This window comes from Daktulosphaira vitifoliae, unplaced genomic scaffold, assembly GCF_025091365.1.
Source record: "Daktulosphaira vitifoliae isolate Bord-2020 unplaced genomic scaffold, ASM2509136v1 Scaffold_1, whole genome shotgun sequence".
NCBI lineage: Eukaryota > Metazoa > Arthropoda > Insecta > Hemiptera > Phylloxeridae > Daktulosphaira > Daktulosphaira vitifoliae.
Genome location: NW_026099572.1, coordinates 85,687,833 through 85,712,078, shown reverse-complemented (window position 1 = coordinate 85,712,078; position 24,246 = coordinate 85,687,833). Strand labels below are relative to the sequence as shown.

Sequence of the window (24,246 nt, the reverse complement as noted above, 5' to 3'; positions counted from 1 at the left end):
CTAACAAAATTATCAAATAAAAAAGTATACATACTTCTATTGCGCACAATTTTTTGTTAAAAATATTATCAAATCGTTATAAATATACTGACCATACTACCAATTTAAACGTTTTTAATAGTTCGAATACTTGTAATTTCTTAATAGTTTAAAAAATGAAACTTAAAGTGCTAACCTTGATATTATTCACTATAAATATTTTTCTTGGATTTAGCATTGTTGATTGTTTCATAAAGCAAAAAGAGTATGAAATATATTTCGAATCAGTAACGAATTACATAGGTATTAATCTAACACAGATAAATCAGGGACATATGTCAGTAAGAATAGATAAGANTAAATCAGGGACATGTGTCAGTAAGAATAGATAAGGATAAAATTATAAGCATAGAAAAAATAATCAAAAATAAAACAACAAATGTTAATGATATATTATTTAAATATAACATTATAGTTGATTTAATCAACTATTTATTTGCTAAAGACCTACAAAATTTTACTGAACACTTGAAAATTATTATAGAATGTTGTGACATTTTTTTTAAAAAAAATTCCTATGAGAATGCAACTTATTGCACAGTATTACTTTTAAATGCAGCCAAAAATTCAAATTTGATGTTTACATATTTATACAAAGCTATTCTATTTATTGATTACTTGGATGTAAAATTACTGTTAAAAAATTCAATTTATCCAAAACTGGTAGTAGAAGAAATTTATACTGTTAAAAACTATACGTTTTTAATGAAAACGCCAGAATTGGTAAATTATATAAAGAATACCGGAAGTATTAAAATGGACGAGCTTTTAGAAGACTATATTGAAATAAATAATTTCGTTGATAAAATTGTTTCATTAACAGATGAAATTTTTAAAAATAAAGTTACTTATGTAAACAGTACAACGGAATGTAATTTACGAGAAAAGTACTATAGTGAATACATAAATAATAAGTATGAAATTAATTTTGTCGATTTTGTCAGAGAAAAGTTAAAGCATTATTGTTCAGAAACCATTTATAAATATTATTCAATAATCGGATTCGATGAGTTACTTCATCCCAATATAGCTAGGTAAGTTTTATTTATTAATAAAAATATTATTGTCTACGTGGAATTCAATTTTTAGAGTAATCTTAAAATTTATCGTTTTAAACAATAATTAACGGAAGTTAAATTGTATAGTCTGAAATTGTATTTTAAATAGAGTACACAATTTATGGTTGTACATTTGCTTGTTAAGGAACACCTTTAACAAAGTCCTAGTGGACTAGTTGCCACAGTTACCGTTGAATACATGAACCCAACCAAACCCATTCTTAACAACTTATCCCTATCGTCTTTGCTTGCCCATCCTCACACCCACCAAGACAATTCGACGTGATCGTAAATAGGGTTAAGACAAGACGGCGAGTTCTACGGTTCAGCTGTCTCGTACAAAACAACATGGTAGAATGTAAAATAAATTTTATTAAATAAAATTTATACAATAATGATTTTTCCGTATGATTTTTAAAGTCTAAATAAACATAGTTATTGTATTATTGTAGGCTTAAGCCCCCTCAAAACTACGGCTTTAAANTAGGCTTAAGCCCCCTCAAAACTACGGCTTTAAACAAAATGAAGCAATTGAAATACTAAATACTTTGTTCCGTGAAGGAGATTGGAGGCTATTAAATCATATAAGAATAATAATTGGTAATGAAATTATAACTACTAATCAAATTATTCGAGACAATGTAGACGATTTTAATTTTAATAAAAAAAGACAATACTTTACACAGCTGATAAAGTGCAGATATACTGAAGTATTAAAAAACTATAATACACATATAACTGCTGTAATTCAAACATGCAGAAATGAAAAGACTGGTGGTAATTTAAAAGCCTTTGTAGATTGTACTATTAAATTTTTTGAAATAGTTAATGATTCAAAAGACTTGTTAAAAATTATGTTGCTAGCTTTAAATAAATTAGAAGATTCAAATATTTGGGAAGTGTTTTATACTCCATATTCATGTTTAACGCAAACCTATAATATATTACGTAAGTTTTCCTCCGAAATTGAACGTCTTAATTTTAGGAAAACTGATTTTATTAATCTATCTATCAATGAACTAGAAATGAAAGTATCTAAATTCTTATTTGATTTTCAAAATGCTCGAATAAATTTTACTCGAAGACTTATGGACGAACGTAATACTGTTCATAATTGTTGCTTGATTGAAGGTGAACTTTTAAATAAAAATCAATTAATAGATTCATGGAAGATTATTGTTTCGTTAAATAATAATAAAAACACACTTGAACGTCCAGTACGTTTGTATGAATACGCTTTGGAACGCTTTATCGCGTTTTTTAATGCTGCTATTACAAGTGAATACGACAGTTTAGGTTTCAATAAAATAACTATTAGCAATTAACAAAAATTTTGTAATTTTCTTTTATTTTATAAAAATTAACTTTATTAAACTTTTAATCGCTTTTTTTTAATATTATTATTACAAAATACCTGTAGTAATATTTAATTTATATTTGTAATAATTATCAGGACTACGACTTTTGGATAAATAAATTGTTAATGAATCGTATGAAATTTTATCAGCATTTGTTTATTCTTAATATTGTTTTCGTTGATATTATGTATTTAATTATATTAACTACATTTTGATAAGTGATTATAGTTACACTGGTTTTTTGTTACTTTAAAACAAATATTTATGCATTTCTCATAAAATGTAGAGAATATATTCCCTCATAAATCTATAATTTATTAAATAAATTTTTCCCTGAAATTGATTAGCTTAATTCAACAAAAAAAGTTATTTTCGTGTAAAAGGAATTATCGTTTTTCGTGTTTGTATAATTTTTTTAATTAATAATGTCTATATCATAGATAAAAAACCCAGCACAGGGGGGTCGCGGCACAGTGGTGACGTGGCATAGTTGGATCAAGTATAATGATATCTGACAGTGATTAAAATCACTATCAAAAAAAAACGCTTCGATGCAAATCTTTAGATAGTGTTTAATTTTAAAAAATTGGTGGATTATTCCAAAAGCTTCATAAACTGCTAGTTCCTTATTAATATCCTGATTAAGACAAAGTATGTCGAATGAAAAAGGGATTATTAAAAAATAGTATTTCCCATAAAAAAATTATATTGATCAATACACTTTTCAATAAGTTATAGCATTATAATGTTAAAAATGTAAAAAATAAAATTGAGAATTTTCAGACAATCNCACAAGTATAGTTAGTGATAAACTCTATAAGTAGTAATTATATCCTGATGTGCAAAAATAAAATACGTATTGTAAATATATATTATACCAAATAATTAACTTTATTATTATCACTGTTTATTGCACACAATCGTTGGGATATAGATTTACCTATAGTTCTGTTAAAATTTTAATAAGAGATTTATAATGAAAATTAAATTTAAAACTAAAATATAACTTAAGTGATGACGGTAATCAGGAATAGACATCGCACTAAACCGTATAATAACATAAAATAAAATAAGAACTCAAGTGAAGTTAATCAATGCACAACTTTTTCTTTCAAAAAAAAAAAAATTGCATATGAAAATAATTCATATGACTTATCATAGTAAAATGTGACTGACATAGGAGAAATTTTGGGGGAAAAATAAAAAAAATACTGCAAAGGGAACATACCCTATGAGAGAATAATAATTAATATTTAAATATGTATATATCTTAAATAAATATCATAATCTAATTCTTAACAATTTGAAACTTCAATGATGTCTTCGGTGTGGACACACAACGGGTGACTTCCATTAATAATTAATTACAATTATTGTAATGATGATTAAATCCGGCGGCGTAACGTATAACCATGTGACTCGAAAAAAAACTCGCTGACAGCTACGAAGCCACTCGAACCACCACCACAAAAAATAATACATACAAATACACAAAGAGGACCGTACGGGTACAAACTTTTATCTAAAAACAAAGGCGAGGCAAATAACATATCCTATGGACTAAAATCGTGCACTTATGTCATGAGCTGGTAATGAATATTTAATAAGGCAATATATATTTATAATATAACGGCGTGAAAATGAAAATTCAATAAAATAAATAAAATTAGTACAATTATTGTAACTACGGTAAGGCAATAAAACATTTCTCCAGGGCGCGTAACTAATGTCTTGGCATCATATTAATACCCCCCAAATCATAAGTCAAATAACGTATTGCAGTAACTTATTTTACGTTAAATGAAAAGGTTTATTGTGAGAAAAAGTATGTAAAGACATTTGTATCTTATCCTGTCACAGGATCGCAAATCTTTGTTTTTTGTCGGCCTGCAACATCAACATGGTTTGTTACTTACATAACGACTTGCTGTAGTAGCAAGGGTTACCATCTAGGTGAGATGTCATACCTATCAAATATGATTACCGGACGATAGGTAGAATTTAATTTTAAGTTAATTAATAGTCTAATTTAAGTTAATATGTCGTTATATGTATAAATGATTATGACACGTCGTGGTTTATTAACCACAACTATGATAATTGGAAGTTGTACGTGGTTGATATGTAAAACATACCGAAGCCCGTGTCTAGATTAAGGAACAGGGATAAAATACACGCGAGTACTTAAGCGCAATGAAATAAATATTACAGTTAAAATTAATAAGGAAATTTAATTTAATTGTTAAAAAAGAAAATTAAGTTAAACATGAACAAAAATACAAATGTATTAAAAATCATGTCCACAAAGAAAGGCAACAAAAATAAAATCAAATATTTAAACAAAATCAAATAATATGAAAAACAGCACAAATGTTATTAGAAAACATCCGTTAATGTTAATCGGAAATTAATGAAAAACACCAGGAGCAGTCTGGACACTGGATCCTTAGCGTTGGCCAGAAGAAAACACGAACTCACCACACATAAATAAAATTAAGATATTTTATAATAAAATAACTAATAAATAATATATAGCTCACAATTATAATTATAACAAAGAAAACAATACCCGGTCTCCGAAGAGAGTCTGGAAGCTTCGCCGAAAAGACCTGGCCGTTGGCGGCTCTACTCAATCATTGAAAATATAGTGACAAGAAAATAAAAAACATGTGCACTCTAGCGCGGTCAATGACAGAATCAAGATGAACAGCCAACGCCGATCTAACGGCAATTTCAAAACGATTTTTACGTCAGTCTTTTTAGAATATTCCGACAAACAATTCGATTTTAATTATATTTATTCCGTTTTGTCGCCCTATCTAGCGGTCTGCGGCAATAATAATGAGTTGTTGACACCGCCGTGTCAGAAAAAGGTTCATTCGTACAATCTCTTGTGCGATAAAAAATAAATAAATAGACATAACAAAATTTTTAAACGGTCCTCTTTCAAATTCGTGACATTACAATACCTACAACCAGATGCGATTTGTGATGATCGTAAGCTAAACATTTAAGCTCAAGCAAGCTTAAAATTTCTTTTAATTTTTCTTTTTTTTTTTGCAGTTTGGCTGATATTTATGTATACAATAAGTAGAAAAAAAACCCTTCACTTATATTAAAAACTTATACCTTTTTTTATAATTAATGCATAAGCTAAAATGTACTATATTCTTGAAAATATGAATAAATGACGATTGACTTTACATATTTTTTTTTGTATTAAATTATATTTATTAAACATAATACAATAAAAAAGTAAGTTTCATTTTGTTGATAACATTAAATTTAAACATTATTTTTAAACTTAAAAATTGTATTCTACAGTAAAAATAAAACTATTTTGATATACTAATCATAATATTTGACAAAAAATTGAATAACAAAAGGCCGTTTTTTGTTTTTTGGGATATTTTTAGTCAAAATACTAAAAACACGTTGCGCCTAAAGAAAATTTTTTTTTTAAAAATCTGAAATTTTCACAAAATGTCTATTTTAATGTATAATAAAGTTAAAATGGTTCTGATTAAAATTTCGAAGATGGAATTTTTTTGATCCACCCTAATATATATATAATGGTAAAAGTAATACCTTATTCTTCGCATCGAAACTAAACATGAAAATTTAAATTTACATACAGTTACTAATATAATACAATTAAATCATATTCTTTATTAATTATAGTTTAAATTATTAAACACACTATATATATATAAACATAAGTTGTTAAATCATTTTTTTTATGTAACATATATTAGTATATATCGTATATTAGTAGTTGATATTGACAATTTGCCCTTCTACAGATCAAAATCTATATGCCATTATTTAGTTGTCAATTGATCATCACTGATCAATTTTAATAATTCAATGATGGGAAATAAAATAAATAAAAACTAGATGAATACCCGTCCATCAAGGTCAGAACAGTGGTAGTTTACTTAATTAGACAAAGAACGCGCAGTAAGGCACTGGACTTGTAAGAAACAATACCACGAAAAATAACACCAGAGTAACGAATTGAAAGGAATTAGCTTGACGCTGTATGAACACGACGATGATTTTGATAAGTGCTGTACATCTATATGTGTTTTGCCTATTCATTTCACGTATATTGGGTACACCACTAAATCAAAATAAAACACAGTCATTGGACATTCAAGTCAAGAGTACTCCATCAATAATTAAGTCAATAAATGATAAAATTTCATCCATACAACCGGCAGATCTGTTTTATCGAACATTCTCCAACTTCACTGTACAACAAACCAATAGCTCAGCATGTAGAATTCAAACAGGTTTATATATTACTCACTTGAAAAATAATTCTTATTGGGCGTCTAAAAGTAAGTCAATATTTTAAAAATAAAAATATCTTTTGGTAAAAAGGCTTTTATAAACCCAATTTTTAATTATTATGAATTTTCTATCCAAAATAATATAAATTCCATCATTATTATTTCTTGTTACTTCAAAAAAAAATTTTAAAAATACTTAAAATTATTAACAATTATTATAAAGTAAAATAAATATTTTAAAAAGATGATAAATTTTAGATAACGTTTTTTTTTTTTGTATTATATTTCTACTTATTTTTTAAACAATTGTAATCATTAAGCTCGCATCATGTTAAAATCATAAATCCTTTTGTATTAAATTTTTGAAGTTTTCATTTGGTTTTATTCGTCCTGAAAATATTATAACAGATAAATAAAACTTTCATTAATTTAATGAATTAGTTAAAAAGCGATGAATCTATAGAATTTTATAATTCCCCAAGTTATTGTTAGCAAAATTGTCAAATCAAATATAAATATGTGGTTTAAGGCTCCATAAAAATCTGTTTAATACACTGTACTGTTCTCATTTTGAATAGGACGTTTACACTTATTATTTAGAGAAAACCCATTCACCATGTTTAAAGGATTATATAGAGAAGTTGTTTTGGAGTAATGTTTGTTTTGTTCAATCAACCGTTTGCGTTTAAAATTGTTTAAAAATTTGGACTTAAAGTAAAAATTCATCATTGATTTATTTTTCATAATACTGAAATCAACAATAATCTAAATCTATTATAAATTTTCTATATAAATTTTTCACTTCGGTATATTAGATAATACCATAGACAACAAAAACTAGATTATGTGACAAAATAGTAAAATAAAAATTTCTGTTATTCTTAACAAAAAAAATGGCTTAAAAGTATTACGAGAACAAAATTGTGTTTTTTTCTCTATCATATTGACAAGTAAAAACAGAGATTACCATTTAAGAAAATGAAAGTTTATTTCTGAAGGGATTAAAATAAAATTACATGACTGTACGGTATTGCAGACATTTTTTAATGTAATAATTTTTCTCATTACAAAAATCAAATATGTTCAATAATTTCTAAGAAAATAATTATCTTACTCGAATTGTATCATTCTGTATGTGTATTTATGTTCATTCTACGTGTATTTCCACGAGAATCAAAGTTGTATAACTAAAAAGAATCTGTTCAAATTTCCAAAATATTGAAAAGTCTTAAAGGTGCACCTAAAACTTGATGTGACTTCTACGTTCATTTAACAAGTTTTTTTAGCATAATTAAAAAAAAATATTTATTATAAGATAATTTTAAGTGTTTTATGAACATATAAATACATAAAAAATCATAAACATGTTTTTTTTTATTAGATGTGTAATATCTAATGAATTAATGCTTCTGATAATAATGAAAATAATTCCTAATAACACATGATATCACATAATACATAGATGTACCAGAACCTTACTAATAATCGGTTTTTTTAAAGGTTCTCAAAATCAGTTTTAAACTATGTTACCATAAAAGTCTATATGACTCACGCGTTATCATCCTAAAATATTAATTACGTTATTACCACGATACTATTTTGCTGTAGAAATCATAATAGCGTACGATTAATCAGATGTTTTGCAGTTTAAATACAGACTATCAGGAATAGTTATAAGTATTTAAATATTATAGAGTTATAATATCGATATTACTATTATATATAATCTGCAGAAGAATATTGACGTTGCAGGGAATATTCTTTCGTTAAATCATTACCCCTAAATCATGAATAGATATGAACATAATCACGAAAGAATATTATGAAAAGAATTTTCTCAGTAACAGAATATTCTTCAGCAAATTATTACAGGAGAATACAATATTTAAAAGCCAGTGAACGACAATAGGACAGCGGCATAGATAGGACAAGTATATATGATACTGACAATGGTGAACATCGCTGCTATACAAAAAAGCTTCACAAGGCAAATTTATTAAATATCATAATTTTTACATTTATAATTTTACAATTTCGATAATTTTGAAATTTTACTCGATTACAAAATGTTTGTCAAATTATTGGCTTAATTGAAAATAATATTTTTTTTCTTTCACAAATTATTTCTCATAGTACAATCAATACACTTGAGAAGTTAACTTAATTTTAGATGGGCAGTTATCAGGCCTCTATTTTATAACTTATCAGGTTATAAAATTTTTCAATGATAGAGTTGAAAAAAAAATTACATACTTGAGTAGTCTCATAAAAACCCTTCTTGTTTCATCTAAAAATTCAGAAAAATCATACTAAAAGAAATCTTATTGTCTCTAGTATATTTTATTCAAATTTTTATAGATTCAGTGTTTTCAAAAAAAAAAAGCAGTTTTAAAATTTATAAAAAAAAATTATTAAAATGCCATTTTTCATATCAGCACAATTATGAGATATAATTTAAAATTTCTAAATTCCAAGCTTTTTTTATTAATTTTTGGCTCTGATAGGTTTAACTAGATTAAAATCAAATTCTATTGGCGTATTCATCATTAAAATCAGTCCAGTGAGAGCTAGAATATTCATAGACATAAAAAAACACACACTATCTCAAAACTAATACTATCTCAACTTAGTATCGAAGCTATAAAAATAGAACTAAATAATTTCTTTAAGAATATTTAACCAAACAAGAAAGTGATTTAAACTAATGAATGTCTATTGAAATTTGTAATTGAAAAATAATCATCTTTTATTTGGTTGATAACATAAATTATAATTAAAAAAAACACAAAAGTAACAAGATAATGGTCTATAGTCTATAGTCTTAATGCTTTTGCATTTTTATTTTATCTTAATCCTTTTGCATTTCTATGGCTTTTTAATGTTTTTTCTTTTCTATAACTTCTTAAATTTTTTGTATTTCTATGCCATTTTAATGTATTTGTTGTTTAAAAAGTAAAAATACTAACCCTCCAAAAAAATGCATTAATGCAGATGTAATCGAAATAATCATAGTAGAAAAATGTAATATAATTACCGTAAAAACATAAAAGTGAATAATTGGTTAACTTTTATTCGGAGTAAAATATATCTCTAATTTCGTTTGACCGAATTATCTGAAGCTAAATAGATAAATTTGGATAATTTTTTACTTTTAGGCCAATTAAAATAATATAAAATATAACAATAATTAATTAAAACAATACTATCCCTTTTTAGATAGTTTTTTTATTCTAGAACATTCTAGATAATTATTTTCAAAAAGAATTACTATGGTAATTTTATATTACTAGTAAGGGGTATCTTTGTATGTCATATAGAAATAAAAAATTATTTAAGTAGTATTAATGGTAAATAGATCACTAATTTTTTTTTGAATTGCTTAAAATATATAATAAAATATTGTAAGTTTATTAATTTTTAATGCTACTTTTATGGCAAATTATTTTATAATACCTTTTTGACAAGTGGGTCTCTTCAAAGACGAACTCTTGAGTATTTAAAATAATAATGTTATAATTAGTACTTAAATTGATACCTGCCTTCAAAAAATAATAATAACTTTATTTTAACTAGAACTTTCTTAGAAACGGAACCCTTAAAAAATAAAAGTTTAAGAACCCCTAATAGATTATCAACCTCTTAAATTTATATTTTAATTATCTCTTTAAAACTGGTTCCTAAACAAATCGAAGGTTCCAACCCCCTGAAAAATATGAATTAATATTAATAAAACACACAAGTAATTTTTCAGGGGTTTTAGAACTTCAGTAAATTCGAGGCTCAAACACTATTTGTGCCTATGTATCAATCTAGTTACTAGTATATAATGGTGGTTTTAACTTTAAAGTTATTTTTTTAAGAGCATAATTCTTATAGATTTAAAGTCACTTAAAAAAAAAAACTACAAATTTTAATTTATTAAATATTAAATTCATTTCAAATATATACTAGTTTTTAAAATGTATAAACATGTCTTATTGAATCGTAAACTGTTCATAGTTGAAAATGTTAATTATGAACTAATCTGTGTATTAAACATTAACTGATTTAATTATCATCGATAAATAAGTCGAATAATCAAAGAAATAATTATCATTTTTTCCAAAAACCCGCAAAAAACTACTTATTATGCATGATGTAATTATATTACATTATGTTAATAATTCATTAATATATTTTATATTAATTATATAAATAAAAACAATTATAATAATTAAATTATTCAAAATTTTGTTAGAGTTATTTGTTGTTTAACATTTTTTAATTTATACTATTTTGACTATTATATTNTAACATTTTTTAATTTATACTATTTTGACTATTATATTTATTACAAATAATAATTTTATTTATACACGTTAATTTTTTTATTCTACTTCGACATAATGATGTCAGTTTTTCAAACAAATAAAATTAAAACTAAACCTGAAACCTGAAACTTTTACAAAAGATAGATAGCGTGTACCTTATATTTAAATTATTACAATAGATTAAATTGACAAGATTATAAACATTACCATTTTTTAATTAAAAACAAGATACTTGCAATTTCATTCAACATGAACATTTAAATATTTCTTTTTACTATGTTACAAAATTAAATATGTTGATGTCCATTTAATAAATAATATTTGTTTCATATAATAAAAGTATAAACAATCCAATTTCAATAATATCACCTCACATGTCCGTCGGACTATAGGTGTGTAAATGTTTATCTACAATTATATTTCTAATAATTACAATTGAATTATTCCTATGATAATGAATCCAACAAGGCTGTTACTCCCTTGAACTTCTAGTTTCTAGATTTTTCTATTTGATAAAAAATATGCATTTTTCTAATAAATCTGAATTTACCTATTTTAACAAATATTTATTTCATATTTAAATTAATATATTCATATAGTAATTTATCTTATAAAAAAAAAAAACTATTACTTATATACTTAATAATACGCTACACTGAATTTACAAATTAAAATTACTAAATTTAAAAATATTGTTTAATGCATAACTTAATTTAAAAATAATATTACTCATTTGGAGGTCGTTTTCTTATGTTTAATTAGCGAAAATACAATTAAAACTATTAAAACATCCACATAATTATGTTCTTTTCAATGATTTTAGTTTTTATTAAACTTCCAACAGTTCTAGTTTACAATTGAACAAAAAATCATCAAAATGTTGATGTGTTGTTCAATTTATGTAACTTACTATTTTATTATTATTCAAAACAATATGGTTGCAAACTTTAAATAAATGTTTTTGTTTACATTTGAATAAGGATTATAAATGTAATAAATAAAAAAATGACTTTTAAGTGACACATACATACAAAAACAATGACTAAACCCACTGATTTATCAAATAACAATATATTATATTGTTGTTTATACATACTAGTGGGTCTAACAAAATATTATGTTGTTTTCTTTTTTTTTTTTGTTGATTATACCAAGCTCAACTAAGTGGCAAGTGTACGATAAAGATATTTGTAATCATATAATAATAATAATAATAACAATAAATAACTGAAAAGTTAGCCAATCAAATGTTTTTTTGGTTGACTCATAAAAATTTATAAGTCTTATAAATTTAATGAGTCAACAATACTTAGTACTGCAGGCGAACTAACCCACCTATAGACACACTGTCTGGTTGCATTATTAATATTAACAATTTACTTTATTGTTATAATACAATACAGCTTATAGATACACATAATGTGAATAATTTTAAATTTAAATTCATTGAGGACATTAATTGTAACATTTAATTCAGTATATATATTATTTACATGATACCTATACATATATATATATATATAATTTTCTTAAATTAAATCAAGTAAAATATCAGTAAAATCAATCGAATACTTTACAAATTACAAGAAATATAAAAGTTGGCAATTTTTTGTTTTTGAAAAAGTGTATTATTTTTTATGGAGTTCTAGGTTTTTTTTATGATTTTGTACTGATATATACTAGTTCAAAAATATTTAATGTACTATAAATGAGCCCAACGGATATTCAGGAAGAAGGTTGATATCCTTCTTTGTCCATTAGTAACATTTTTTATGCTGTGTTGTATCGTAGGCATAACTCTTGACTTTTTATATCAAATTCAAGGTTAGCAACATTTTACAAGACTATCGGTCTAAAAAATACATTTAACAAAAAAAAACTCATCGTAATTATATATAATATTATATACTATAAAAACAACTTGACTACAGTATTTCCTTTACAAAAAAATCGATTTTGAACAAATCACACCGCTGCAATTAAGTTTAACGACAAGATAGATATCCAAAAAAACTCATATAGTATAGATATAAATTCTTTTAGTGTGAAGAAGGCAATGCAAGCTATTTTTTATGTATATTTTAATACAATACCTTAAATGACAGAACTTGCTGGTTTATTATAAAATAAAAAAAAAATCTATAAAAACATTCTGATTAAATATGTTAATATTCAAGTAATAAATCTAATTGGTTGCAATTAAAGTCCTTGTAGTCGAGCGATAAGATGAAAAAACTCTGTTATTCTGCCATCGATTACAATCTCGGTAATTAGCTGGAATATTAGTCACAATGGGGCAACGTCCTCCTGACTAGCTTTATAAATTGTGAAATTTGAAAATATAAATGATTGAAAGGTGAATTTTCTATTTCTAAGATAGAGGGCTCTTATAATTTATTTTTAAGTCGTTGTCCTCCCAGTTTAAAGCTAACCTTAAAAAGCCTAAGAAGTAGAACTAAAAATGTACTCGATTAATAGAGTTATCATCTCTCTATTTTACAATAGGATAAAAATAATTTTCAAATAAAAAAAGCTGCGTATTTAGAGTTTCAAAAACAAATCTAATTAGTACTTATCAGTCATATTACACTTGACTGGGTAACGACAGATAAGAATACTTATTCGTAATTTTTTAGAGAAAACCAGTATTTAAACAGTTGTTCGAGGGTATAAATTTTACAATACTTATTGTGCTATTATGGTAACGATTTTTTAATAGATCTAAGAAATTAATAGCTTTAACTAATATAATTGTTCATTAGTTAAAACTTTCTTGATTGGTTACATAAAAAAAAAATACCCTAGCACAGTGGGGACGTGGCATAGTTGGATCCAGTATAGAGTATATTTGACAGTGATTAAAATCATTATCATAAAAAACGCTTCGATGCAAATCTGTAGATTGTTTTTAATTTTATGTCGAATGAAAGAAGTATGTAAATAGCATTTATGTTAAAAAAATTGTATTGATCCATAGATTTTTCAAAAAGTTATAGCATTATAAAGTTAAAAATATAAAAAAGAATTTTTTTTTATTAACTTATTTTTTAACGTATTTTTTTTTATTAACTTTTATGTCCGATTTTACTGTGAAAACAAAATAAAGTCCGAACATTTTTTTTTTATATTAAAGTATATTATATAAGCTTTAATTTAAGATATATATAAAAGTTCAGTATTTTCGGAACACTTTTAAAAATTAATTTGAAAAAGTTCTACTTTCTATATGTATTTTTATGTTATATACCCCCTGTATAAAGAAAAATGGTTTGATTTGAAAAAAAAATATGTTGAATGAATTATAAAGGTCAATAGTGTAGTGAATCAAAAAAAGAAAATAATAATACTTTATCGTATTAATGATTAGGGGGGTATTATTATTAATTGTATTAATTTAGGGAGTACTTTGACAGTTGCTTAAAAGAAATAAGTTAAATAGAATATGACGGGATTTCGATTCTTATTTGATCCACTACTTTATTGTATTAATAATATTATTACTCGGGGTATGAGTACGAGGGTCTGTAAGAAAGATAGAAGATGATAGAAAAATAAAGTGATCTTTATTTTATTAATATGGGATTTATTATAATTAATTGTCAATTCTTAAATATCAATAATGCCAAGAATTTTGACGGTTATCGATGATAGGTGGGATTGAGTCACCTCGTGTGTCTACCCAGAGGGTATNTGAGTCACCTCGTGTGTCTACCCAGAGTGGTATGGTGGCTATACATATGAACCTCCAACCTAACTCCTGAAATAGACACGTATCAACGATATAACTCTGCCAAGTAACTCTGTACAAACATTATCGATTTATTAAATTTACTTGGTATATTTATTATTATTGATAATCACTTGATTTTCCTGTATGCCTACTTAATCTATGTACTCATAAAATTTAATTCTAAACCTTATTTATTTTTGGTGAATTTATTAGATTCCTACCTTGATATTTTCTACGATACTCTTAAATAAATAGATGTTGTATTTTTCGTACAAATATAATTGTGTTGACGGCGGATCACTTCTTGCATATATTTCGTTGTGTGGAATGATCGAGCGTAGTGAGTGCCTCTGTAAATATCTAATTGCATCTGTCTCGGAATGCTCTTTATTTTTGGCTTTTTATATTAAATTTGATCGTGGTTCAAAGGCAAGAAGTGATCACCCGACGCCACCGTTATTTCTTTATTAATCGTTATTTATTACATTTTCATCAATAATGATCTACATATTATAAAATACTATTATATCTTGTATAATAAATTAGACATAGTTTATTAACCTTCATCTTATGTGCTACCATTACATATTGTTTATTATTTCCTATTTATTTTATATAATTAATATATACTTTTCTCTGCGAAATTTCATTAGTATATTTAAACATTTAATAGGTACCTATATATATATATATATATCTTATTTTTATTGGTATACATTTCATTTTGTGTGATTGATTGATTGAAGTCTTAAATAATACATTATGACATTAATGATGTATTGTTTATATTACAAATAATTCATTATGATATTAATGATGTACTATGCATATCATTACAATAGTATTTTTCATAAAAAAATTGTATTGATTCACACATTTTTCAAAAAGTTATAGAAATAAAAAGTTAAAAATGTAAAATATAAAATCGAGAATTTTAACACATAAATTTCATACGGTAGCCATTTTTACCGTGAAGACAAAATAAAGTCCGAAATTTTCTTTTTCCATAATAAAGTATATTACATTAGCTTTAATTTAAGATATATATAAAAGTGTCAGTATTTCCGGAACACTTTCAAAAGTTAAACTGAGAAAGTTAATATTTTGTAAAAAAGTTGTCATTTTGAATCCCCATTGTGGGCAGGTAAAGGGTCAGATTTATAAAAAAAATATAAAAAATGAAAGGCATCTATAAAAACAAAATTATATTAATTTGGTCATTTTTGAAAAAGTTATGGCAGTTTTAAGTAAAAAAAATTCAATAATTAACAATTTTTAAATTTGTATTTTTTTTTTTTTTTTGAGATTTTCCCCATTTACGGGGAACAAGAGAATTTTTTTCAATTTTTGAATGTCTTCGACTAGATACGATTTGTGATCTTTTGACGTATCGTTGAATAAAATTGGTTGGGTCAGAGCTGAGAAAAAATAGCAATAGACACAAAAAAAAAGCACATACAGAATAATTGAATGTTAACAATTAATTTTTAATTAATAAAGACAAAAAATAGAAACATACATTTCTTTGAATGCAATATACTTCGTAGCCAAAAAATAATATTTTATGTTCTTTTTAGTATATTTGCATAAATTTTAATAATTCAACACATAAATGATTTGCAATTAGTTATTTTTAATAAGGTTTTTTACACTTTAATGCATAATTTATTGTACTATTGCTTTTCTGTATATTGTATTATACTTCACAAAGTAAATAATTGTAATATTTTTAAACTAACAAATATTTTTGTTATAAATTCATTGAATTTTTAATAAAAGGATCATTATTTATTTACTGCAATAGAGTTATATAAAGCTCATGATTTTCAACAATGTATTAATTTAAAATAAGATTGTAAACATGATTAACTAATTTTTGTAGACCTATTAATGATATAAGATATTGCTATCTTAAAGGGAGCTCTCTATACATTTTTTTGAGTAACCTTTAAATATTCAACTCCATAGATGAATCTCCAAAACAATTACATAGATTTGTTCATTATATTTCAAGTAAATTAATTTTAAAGTATTATTTTTAATGTATTTTTTTAAATTAATTCAAAACAATACACATCATTTACAAGCTGCAAATGTCAAATTCTATTCATTAAAAAATTGCTAAATATTTGTTTTGTATGTTTTTAGTGTCAGATTCATGGTACAAATATCCAAGTGGTGTTCTTTCTGGTAGTATTTACCAAATGGGCGTTTATGACGAATGTGTTGATGTTCAATATCCAGTTCAAGGCCAATATTGTATCACAGATATTCAATTAAATTCCACATTAACGAATAAAAATTATAAGTTTATTGAACCTGAAAAAATCAATACTTGGGATAATTCTTGGCATAAAATATTAGGGGTATAAAATAAAATTATTTATTTATTTATTTATAAATTTAACGGGCTTAGCCCTTTTATACAATATCAGGTTATTAAACAATTTTATAAAATAATATAAATATAAATATAATTCACAACGATTCAATAGAATATTTGAAATAATATATATATAAAAAAAAAAATTATCGTTTTAAAGTACAAAATAAGAAAATGGAAGTGGTTAACAAGATAACATATTGGCACTATTTAAAATTCTTCTAATCGGCTCATTTTGTTAGTAACTTGTAAAAATAATTTGGACGAAGAAAGGATAATGGGAACGAGAAATTCTCCGAAGAACTTTAAAATTAATTAACTGCAAAAGATACATTGAGTCAATACTACCATCCAGCAATTCATTTAAAAATTAAAAAATTATGTTTTATAGATATCTTTAAATGTTTATCTTCTAAATAAAGAAATAAATTTCTAATTTAAATAAAAAAAACTTTATTATAATAAAAAAATTTCACATAACATATATATAATATATAATACAATAACAAATATAGTTACCTAAATAAGTAACTGACAATTTAAAACCTTATGTTATACTTAACCATACGACACATTTAAACAAACTAGTATGAAAAATAATAACAATAAATACCGCTATTTTTATATAAGATTTATTTTTTTCATTATTGACTTTATATCGTAATCTGCTGTTCAGTAATATTTGAATTAATCTTTCATTCATATCATTACATTTTGGACAGTCGACTGATGAAAATACCAAATTAATACTTTTATTTTAAACATATTCTTTAGAGTATCTCTGTATATTGATTTACTAGAATAGTTTTAACTTGATTTTGCTTTATTACTTAATTAATTTAATAGAATTATTATCATTATAAAATGTGACAACAAAAGCATATCTTGAAAAGTGATCTGCTAATATGTTTAGATACGTTTTTGATGATTTATTTCCATAAAATTTTCTTATTGTATCCAAAGACATTGTTATTATTTCATACGGTTGTATCACTGGATCCAACTTTAAAAGAAGAACAAAGCGTCTCCATCTCCTGAATTTATTTTTTGTACATATTTCACACGAGTTTCCCACAAATAATAGATAAATAAATTTTTAACATATTCTTATTTTCATGTTTTCTGTATAAAATTATAAATTTTAATAAAAAATAATCATTTTTTAGTGGGTTGATTACCAAGATCAAATTCCTAGGAACCTTATGAAATTTGGTATTTGTATTCCAGCATCTTGCTCAGCCATTGATTTACAAAAATCATTACAATTGAAATTAGATGAAAATTTTCTTCCTGAACATATCAAAGCTATCGCTTCAGTTAACCCGATTTTATGCTCTACAAAAAAAGATTTGTATCCCGTCAATAATGGTTATTACATCACCTGGTGATTTTTTTTTATGAAAATTATAATACTAATTAAAAAACGGATTCTAGTCCTGCTTTTTTCAAATAATAATTTAAAATAATTATTTCAATAATTTTTTTAGGACTGCTTTTAGTCTTATATTTTTTGTTTGCTGTTGTGCTACATTTTATCATCTGAAAAAGTTGTTCAAACGTCAAGAAAATAAAAATAAAAGTAAGATGCATAAAAATAAAAATAAGAAGTGAGAAACACTTAGATAATGATTTTATTTTAAAAGAGTAAATAAATCATATCCTATGCATATTTTATTTATCAATAATTTTTTATACATATAATATTTTTGTAGGAAAATAATTTTAATTTAACAAAAAATTATAATACCACTATAGCATCATTATCATAATTTTTCTGGTTTATCAATTACTACTTCTATCAATATTTTAGATATTGATGACGGGATTTACCTTTCATTCTCTATTATAAAAAATTGCAAGGACCTATTGACATACGATAAAGATAATGAATTGAATTTACTAAACGGCTTTAAAGTTTTAGTAATGATATTTGTATTATTTGGACATCGGTTTTTAAATACTGCAGCGACTCCTTTTTCTTATCCGGAAAAATTGGAACTAGTAAGTGAGAGCTATACCGATGTAACATTGGAATGAAAATAATTTTTTTTCTAGTTATATAATATTCCTCTTTTGACAACTAGTATGAATTTAGTAGATCCGTTTTTTTTTATGAGTGGATTTTTAACATATATAGTACTTATACCAGTATTTAAAACTGAAAGACCATTGTGGATGAAATTATTTATGCCATTAGTTTACCGAATTTTAAGGTAAGCAATGAATAATTACTTACATAAATTATAAATAGTTATTTAAAATATTAATATATTATTTTATTATTAATTAACTTGATCATGGTTTATTATAGAATGATGCCATCATATATTGCCGTTATGGCATTTACCGCTTTTATATTACCACATTTCGGAAATGGACCTCTCTGGCAACAAAAAACTTGGCATGAAGCAGATAATTGTAAAGAAAACTGGTGGTCAAACTTATTATACATCAGCAACTTTATAGACTTCAAATATCAGGTAAATTTTATAGTATTTCTCTAAATGAAATATAGTTAAAAATTAAAAATAAAATCACTATTGTTTTAAATTTTATCTTCATCGACTCATTAATATTCAAATGTTAATGATAATAACACACACATTAAGGACAAACCAAAATACCAAACATTTTAATCATTTTTATATTTAATTTTACAGTGTCTTATAGCAAGTTGGTACATCTCATGTGATTTACAATTTTACATAGGTGGTATACTAATAGCTTATTTATATACGAGAAATCATAAGTTAGGTTTTGGAACACTTGGAGTGATTTTAACTTTGTCTTTGATAATGCCTATTTATGTAACATACACACAAAAATTAGATGGTTTACTTAAAGTAGATGTGCCGTAAGTCAATAATAATTTCTTTAAATTTAATCTTCATTATTTATTAATTTTATTACAAAGTAAATTATCAATAATACTACAAATTTATTAGTGGATTATAAATACATTATAAGAACCAATATATATTGGGTCATTCCATGTGAAATCACATCACCTAATGTGTACTATAGTATGCTGCTATAGTTCAGAAATTTTTGAAAATTTTATCATAGATTTCTTAAAGGTCATTAACAACAAAAAAACATTTTTTTTTTTTTATAGTTTTTTTACCAGATAGCGCAATTTTCATTATTAAAAACATGAAAAAACACCTTATGTTCTAAAGCCTATAACTTCACATCCAAATAAGCTATCACTGTGGAACTAGCACTGTTTTATTCTTCTTAAATAGTACTTCAAATTCGTTCTTAAGTTAATGAATTTTGAATTTTTTTTTAAATCGAAATTTTGATTTAAAATTTTTAAATATTGCAGTATTTTAATAGCAAAATTTGAAAGTCAAAAAATTGTTCAATAAAAATTGAAAAGCTCTTCTTTATAAAGTTAATAACATCAATAGACATTGTTGATCCTTCGACTACGTTTTGACAAATTAAGAATTTTTCAAATAAATCATACGTACAAATATCTTTTTCGTCTTTGTAGATGTTTTACTAAATATTAAATTGAAATTTGAGTGAAATTTTGAAAATAGCAATTCTAAAATTATAAATTTTTATGAAATTTAACATATACTAATTTAACAGAACTTTTTTTTTTATAGTTTATTTTTAATTACTGTCAGATATCTATAAAAGCCTAACTATGCTGCATCCCCATTGTACTGAGTTTATTTTATTAATAACGTTTACAATTTTGAACTACTCTAAAAGCATATATATTTTTTGTTTGTCTATAATAAGAAAAAATTATCATCTAATTTTCTAAGTTTTTATCGTCAAGTCATTTTCTTAATTATAACATTTTCTATTCAATAAGATAGTGTAATTTTTATGTAAATATTAAAAAGACTAATGTTAATATCCTTGTAAAACATAAAAGTTGAATATGATTATTAACAATGTCGTATGTAGAAGGACGAGAGTTGACAGGTCCATAGCTCCCACTCATCGACCAATCATTTCAATTTATAACTTTGGCACTAGTAGGAGTATTTGAAAGCAAAAAAAATACTCCCCAATAAAAACAATCTACATAAACTATTGTTTATTATTTTAATGAAGACTTTTTATTTGGTACTTAACTGCTTTTAATAACGTTTTCCCTTTAGATTTTTACTCAACCCAAGAAATTCAGTTACCTTTGATAAAGCCTACAGACCTAGTTATTTGAGAGCTACACCATATTTGATAGGTTTGGCCATGGCCTTTATCATAGAAAAAATAAAAGAATCAAAATTTAAAATGTCCTATGTAAGTAAAATGAACAAAAAAAAATTGCAAACAAATAAATCATTTATCTTTACCTTGATTTGTATGTAGAATGTAGTTTATGTTGGCACATTTATAGTCTCAGTTGTTTCATTGTTGGTTCAATTTTATGGCGCAAAATTTTACCAAAGAAACAGATCATATGACCCATTGGAAAATGCTTTTTATGCTAGTATTAGTCATTGCACTTGGGCTTTAATAGGATGTTGGATGGTCTTTTGCCATTTTACTACGGGTTATGGTAGATAAAAAATAAGTTACCGTTATGCAATGACTATTATTTTAAGTTAATGACTTATCAAATAGGTCCGTTGACAAAATTATTGAGCAACCGTTTTGTTGTTGTAATGGGAAGGCTTTCGTATTGTGTATATTTGGTTAATTTAACTGTCATGATCATATCAACTGGTTCAGAGAGAACACCTGTTCACGCCTCATTTACAACTTTGGTAAGCATCACTTCTTTCATTTTTGAAAATGTAAATATTATCTTAAACTAACTTTTTTATTGATATAATCACAAAAACTAATTAGAGACTTAGCCCTTCCTAAATTTAAAAAAATGTGTAGAGGGGTTGGGTTATAATGAACATACAATGAACCCTTCCAAAATTATGTTGTTATTGTCTTATTAGTATAATTGAAAAAATATTTATTTATAGTAGAGACATTCATTATTTATACAATTAAAATTTACTTATATCAACTTTTGTTTACTATCGTTAACAGATAAATAGTTGGATGTATGACGCATTAAAAAGTTATTTAGTTGCTGCATTATTACACTTGATTATTGATGCACCAATTTCAGATTTAATAAGAATAGCATTTGGAAGAAAGTGAGTATATCAAAATGATAAAAAGGTACCTTGGTTATAAATAAATTAATATATTACCTCGTGTCAACAATCAAATGGCAAATTTGTGTTCAAGAGGGATTTAATTCATTCGAAAAACTATAGAATAATAATTATAATAAGGGCTTAAAAAACAATTAATCGATACCCGTAAAAATCAAATATTATTTTAAATTGGTAACCGGTTTTAAGACCTGGTTATAATATATATTTATAGTTTTCTCTATCTATAGTAACAGGAAAATTTATAATTTAACATAACTTTCTCTCCGCCTTCTTAAGAAAAATTCTTAGAACTTGCGTATAATTTTAATCATTTCGGGAAGACTAATAATATCAATTAAATGTTATTTCAATCGTTACTAACAAATAAATAATACATTTTATAATATTATATAAAAATGCTAGTTTTAAATACTCTATTTTAACAACTTTTTAAAAATATTCTTAAGTATCCTATATATTATCCTTAATGAAGCTAAATATAAATTTCATGACCTTAATTGAATGATACCCTTACATAGAACTATTTTAATTATATATTTCTACTTTTATATGTTTTTTATGATTTTCTCTATAATTGTTTATGTACTTTTTCCATCTGATAAGATCAAATGTTTTATTTTTAATCATATTTAAAAATGATTTTTTAAAAATAAATTTATAAAATTTCACAAAAGTTGTAGATTTTATTAATGGAAAATTATTATTCTGTGTGACAACATTAATACTTCGAGACAGCACTGATTTAAATTATAAAGTTGATATTAATAAAAAAGACATAAGATCTTTGTAAAATAATATCAGAACGATTCTTATCAGATCTCATTAAAAATTATAAAAACATAAATCCCACCATCAGTCTCATATAAATTCAGAAAAGTAAAATGTTACGTCACTTAAAAAAATATTGGATGAAAATGCGAAGAATATTAATCTCTTATAACATATTATTTAGTGTTGCTATAATATAATAAAATAGTTTAATTTTTATTCAATGTCTAGAGATAATTTAAGGTAAATTTTAGCAATTCCAATATGAAAATTTAACCAAAATCAAAACATAATAGTGTAACAAAATTGCTTAAATTTCGAATATTTTACAAAAAAACAATATTTTTAACTCAGTATTCTAAAATACTATTTCTTTTTTTTTTTTTCAGAAAAAAACAATCTTCAGAGCAAAGATAGATAAAGTACAAATTCAAAATGAATCTTAAAGGAACTCTCAGCACTGAATCAAATACAGTTAACCCAATTTGACTGTAAAAATGATTTATTACTAGAATCGAAAATTAGATTAATTTTCACACTAGTTGAATAGTGTTAAATAATATGGTTAGCTTATTATGTTAAGTTAACTTATTTACCTACATGTAATATAAAATAAAAATTAAAAACCTTTATTTTCTAATTATTGCTAAAATCAGACTAATTAGTTATCTTATCTGCCAGTAGTAATTAATTTAATATGTATACTTATATAAGTAAATCATCAGGAATTTGTTTAGTACTTATTTACTATCAAAATTATTCTTTAAGGTTTTTGTACAGTCAAAATTTTTTTATAAGAACGATAGCACAGTGGGGTCGCGACACAGTATGAACGTGGCATAGTTGGTACAAGTATAGCTGATATCTGACAGTAATTAAAATATCACAATCATAAGAAACGCTTCGATGCAAATCTGTAGATAGTATTTAATTTAGGAAATTGAAAGATTATTTAAAAAGCAACAATAACTCTTATTCCCTTAATTTTATCCCGATCAGTTATTTGATTTATAATTATAATATATGAATAAATAATAATAATAATAATTAAAAGAAGTATGGAATTGATATTCAATAATTTAATAATGTAATTTTAACAGAGATATTATAAAAATAATAAAATAGTTGTATATTTCTTTACTTTTAACGCGTATAAAA

The 24,246-nt window shown here is 24.4% G+C and overlaps 2 protein-coding genes across 2 annotated transcripts; both read left to right on the top strand.

Moving 5' to 3' along the window:
• Positions 1-343: 343 nt before the first annotated feature.
• LOC126894550 (uncharacterized) lies at positions 344-2,585 on the top strand. The gene is made up of 2 exons (XM_050665638.1): positions 344-1,073; positions 1,585-2,585. The coding sequence occupies exons 1-2, from the start codon at positions 616-618 to the stop codon at positions 2,420-2,422; spliced, it is 1,296 nt and encodes a 431-aa protein (XP_050521595.1). The 5' UTR covers positions 344-615; the 3' UTR covers positions 2,423-2,585.
• Positions 2,586-6,354: 3,769 nt separating this feature from the next.
• On the top strand, positions 6,355-23,720 carry LOC126894540 (nose resistant to fluoxetine protein 6-like). The gene is made up of 13 exons (XM_050665625.1): positions 6,355-6,798; positions 16,939-17,156; positions 18,340-18,557; positions 18,661-18,752; positions 18,984-19,174; positions 19,229-19,386; positions 19,485-19,653; positions 19,834-20,027; positions 21,298-21,439; positions 21,509-21,698; positions 21,764-21,906; positions 22,187-22,296; positions 23,478-23,720. The coding sequence occupies exons 1-13, from the start codon at positions 6,498-6,500 to the stop codon at positions 23,503-23,505; spliced, it is 2,154 nt and encodes a 717-aa protein (XP_050521582.1). The 5' UTR covers positions 6,355-6,497; the 3' UTR covers positions 23,506-23,720.
• The last annotated feature ends 526 nt before the right edge of the window (positions 23,721-24,246 follow it).

Bases quoted from the DNA above. Each gene is read 5' to 3' on its own strand.
- LOC126894550 (XM_050665638.1), top strand. From the start codon at position 616: ATGTTTACATATTTATACAAAGCTATTCTATTTATTGATTACTTGGAT.
- LOC126894540 (XM_050665625.1), top strand. From the start codon at position 6,498: ATGAACACGACGATGATTTTGATAAGTGCTGTACATCTATATGTGTTT. The intron at 17,157-18,339 runs GTATAAAATAAA...ATCATTTTTTAG, and splicing joins CTTGGCATAAAATATTAGGG to TGGGTTGATTACCAAGATCA. The intron at 19,387-19,484 runs GTAAGCAATGAA...GGTTTATTATAG, and splicing joins TTAGTTTACCGAATTTTAAG to AATGATGCCATCATATATTG.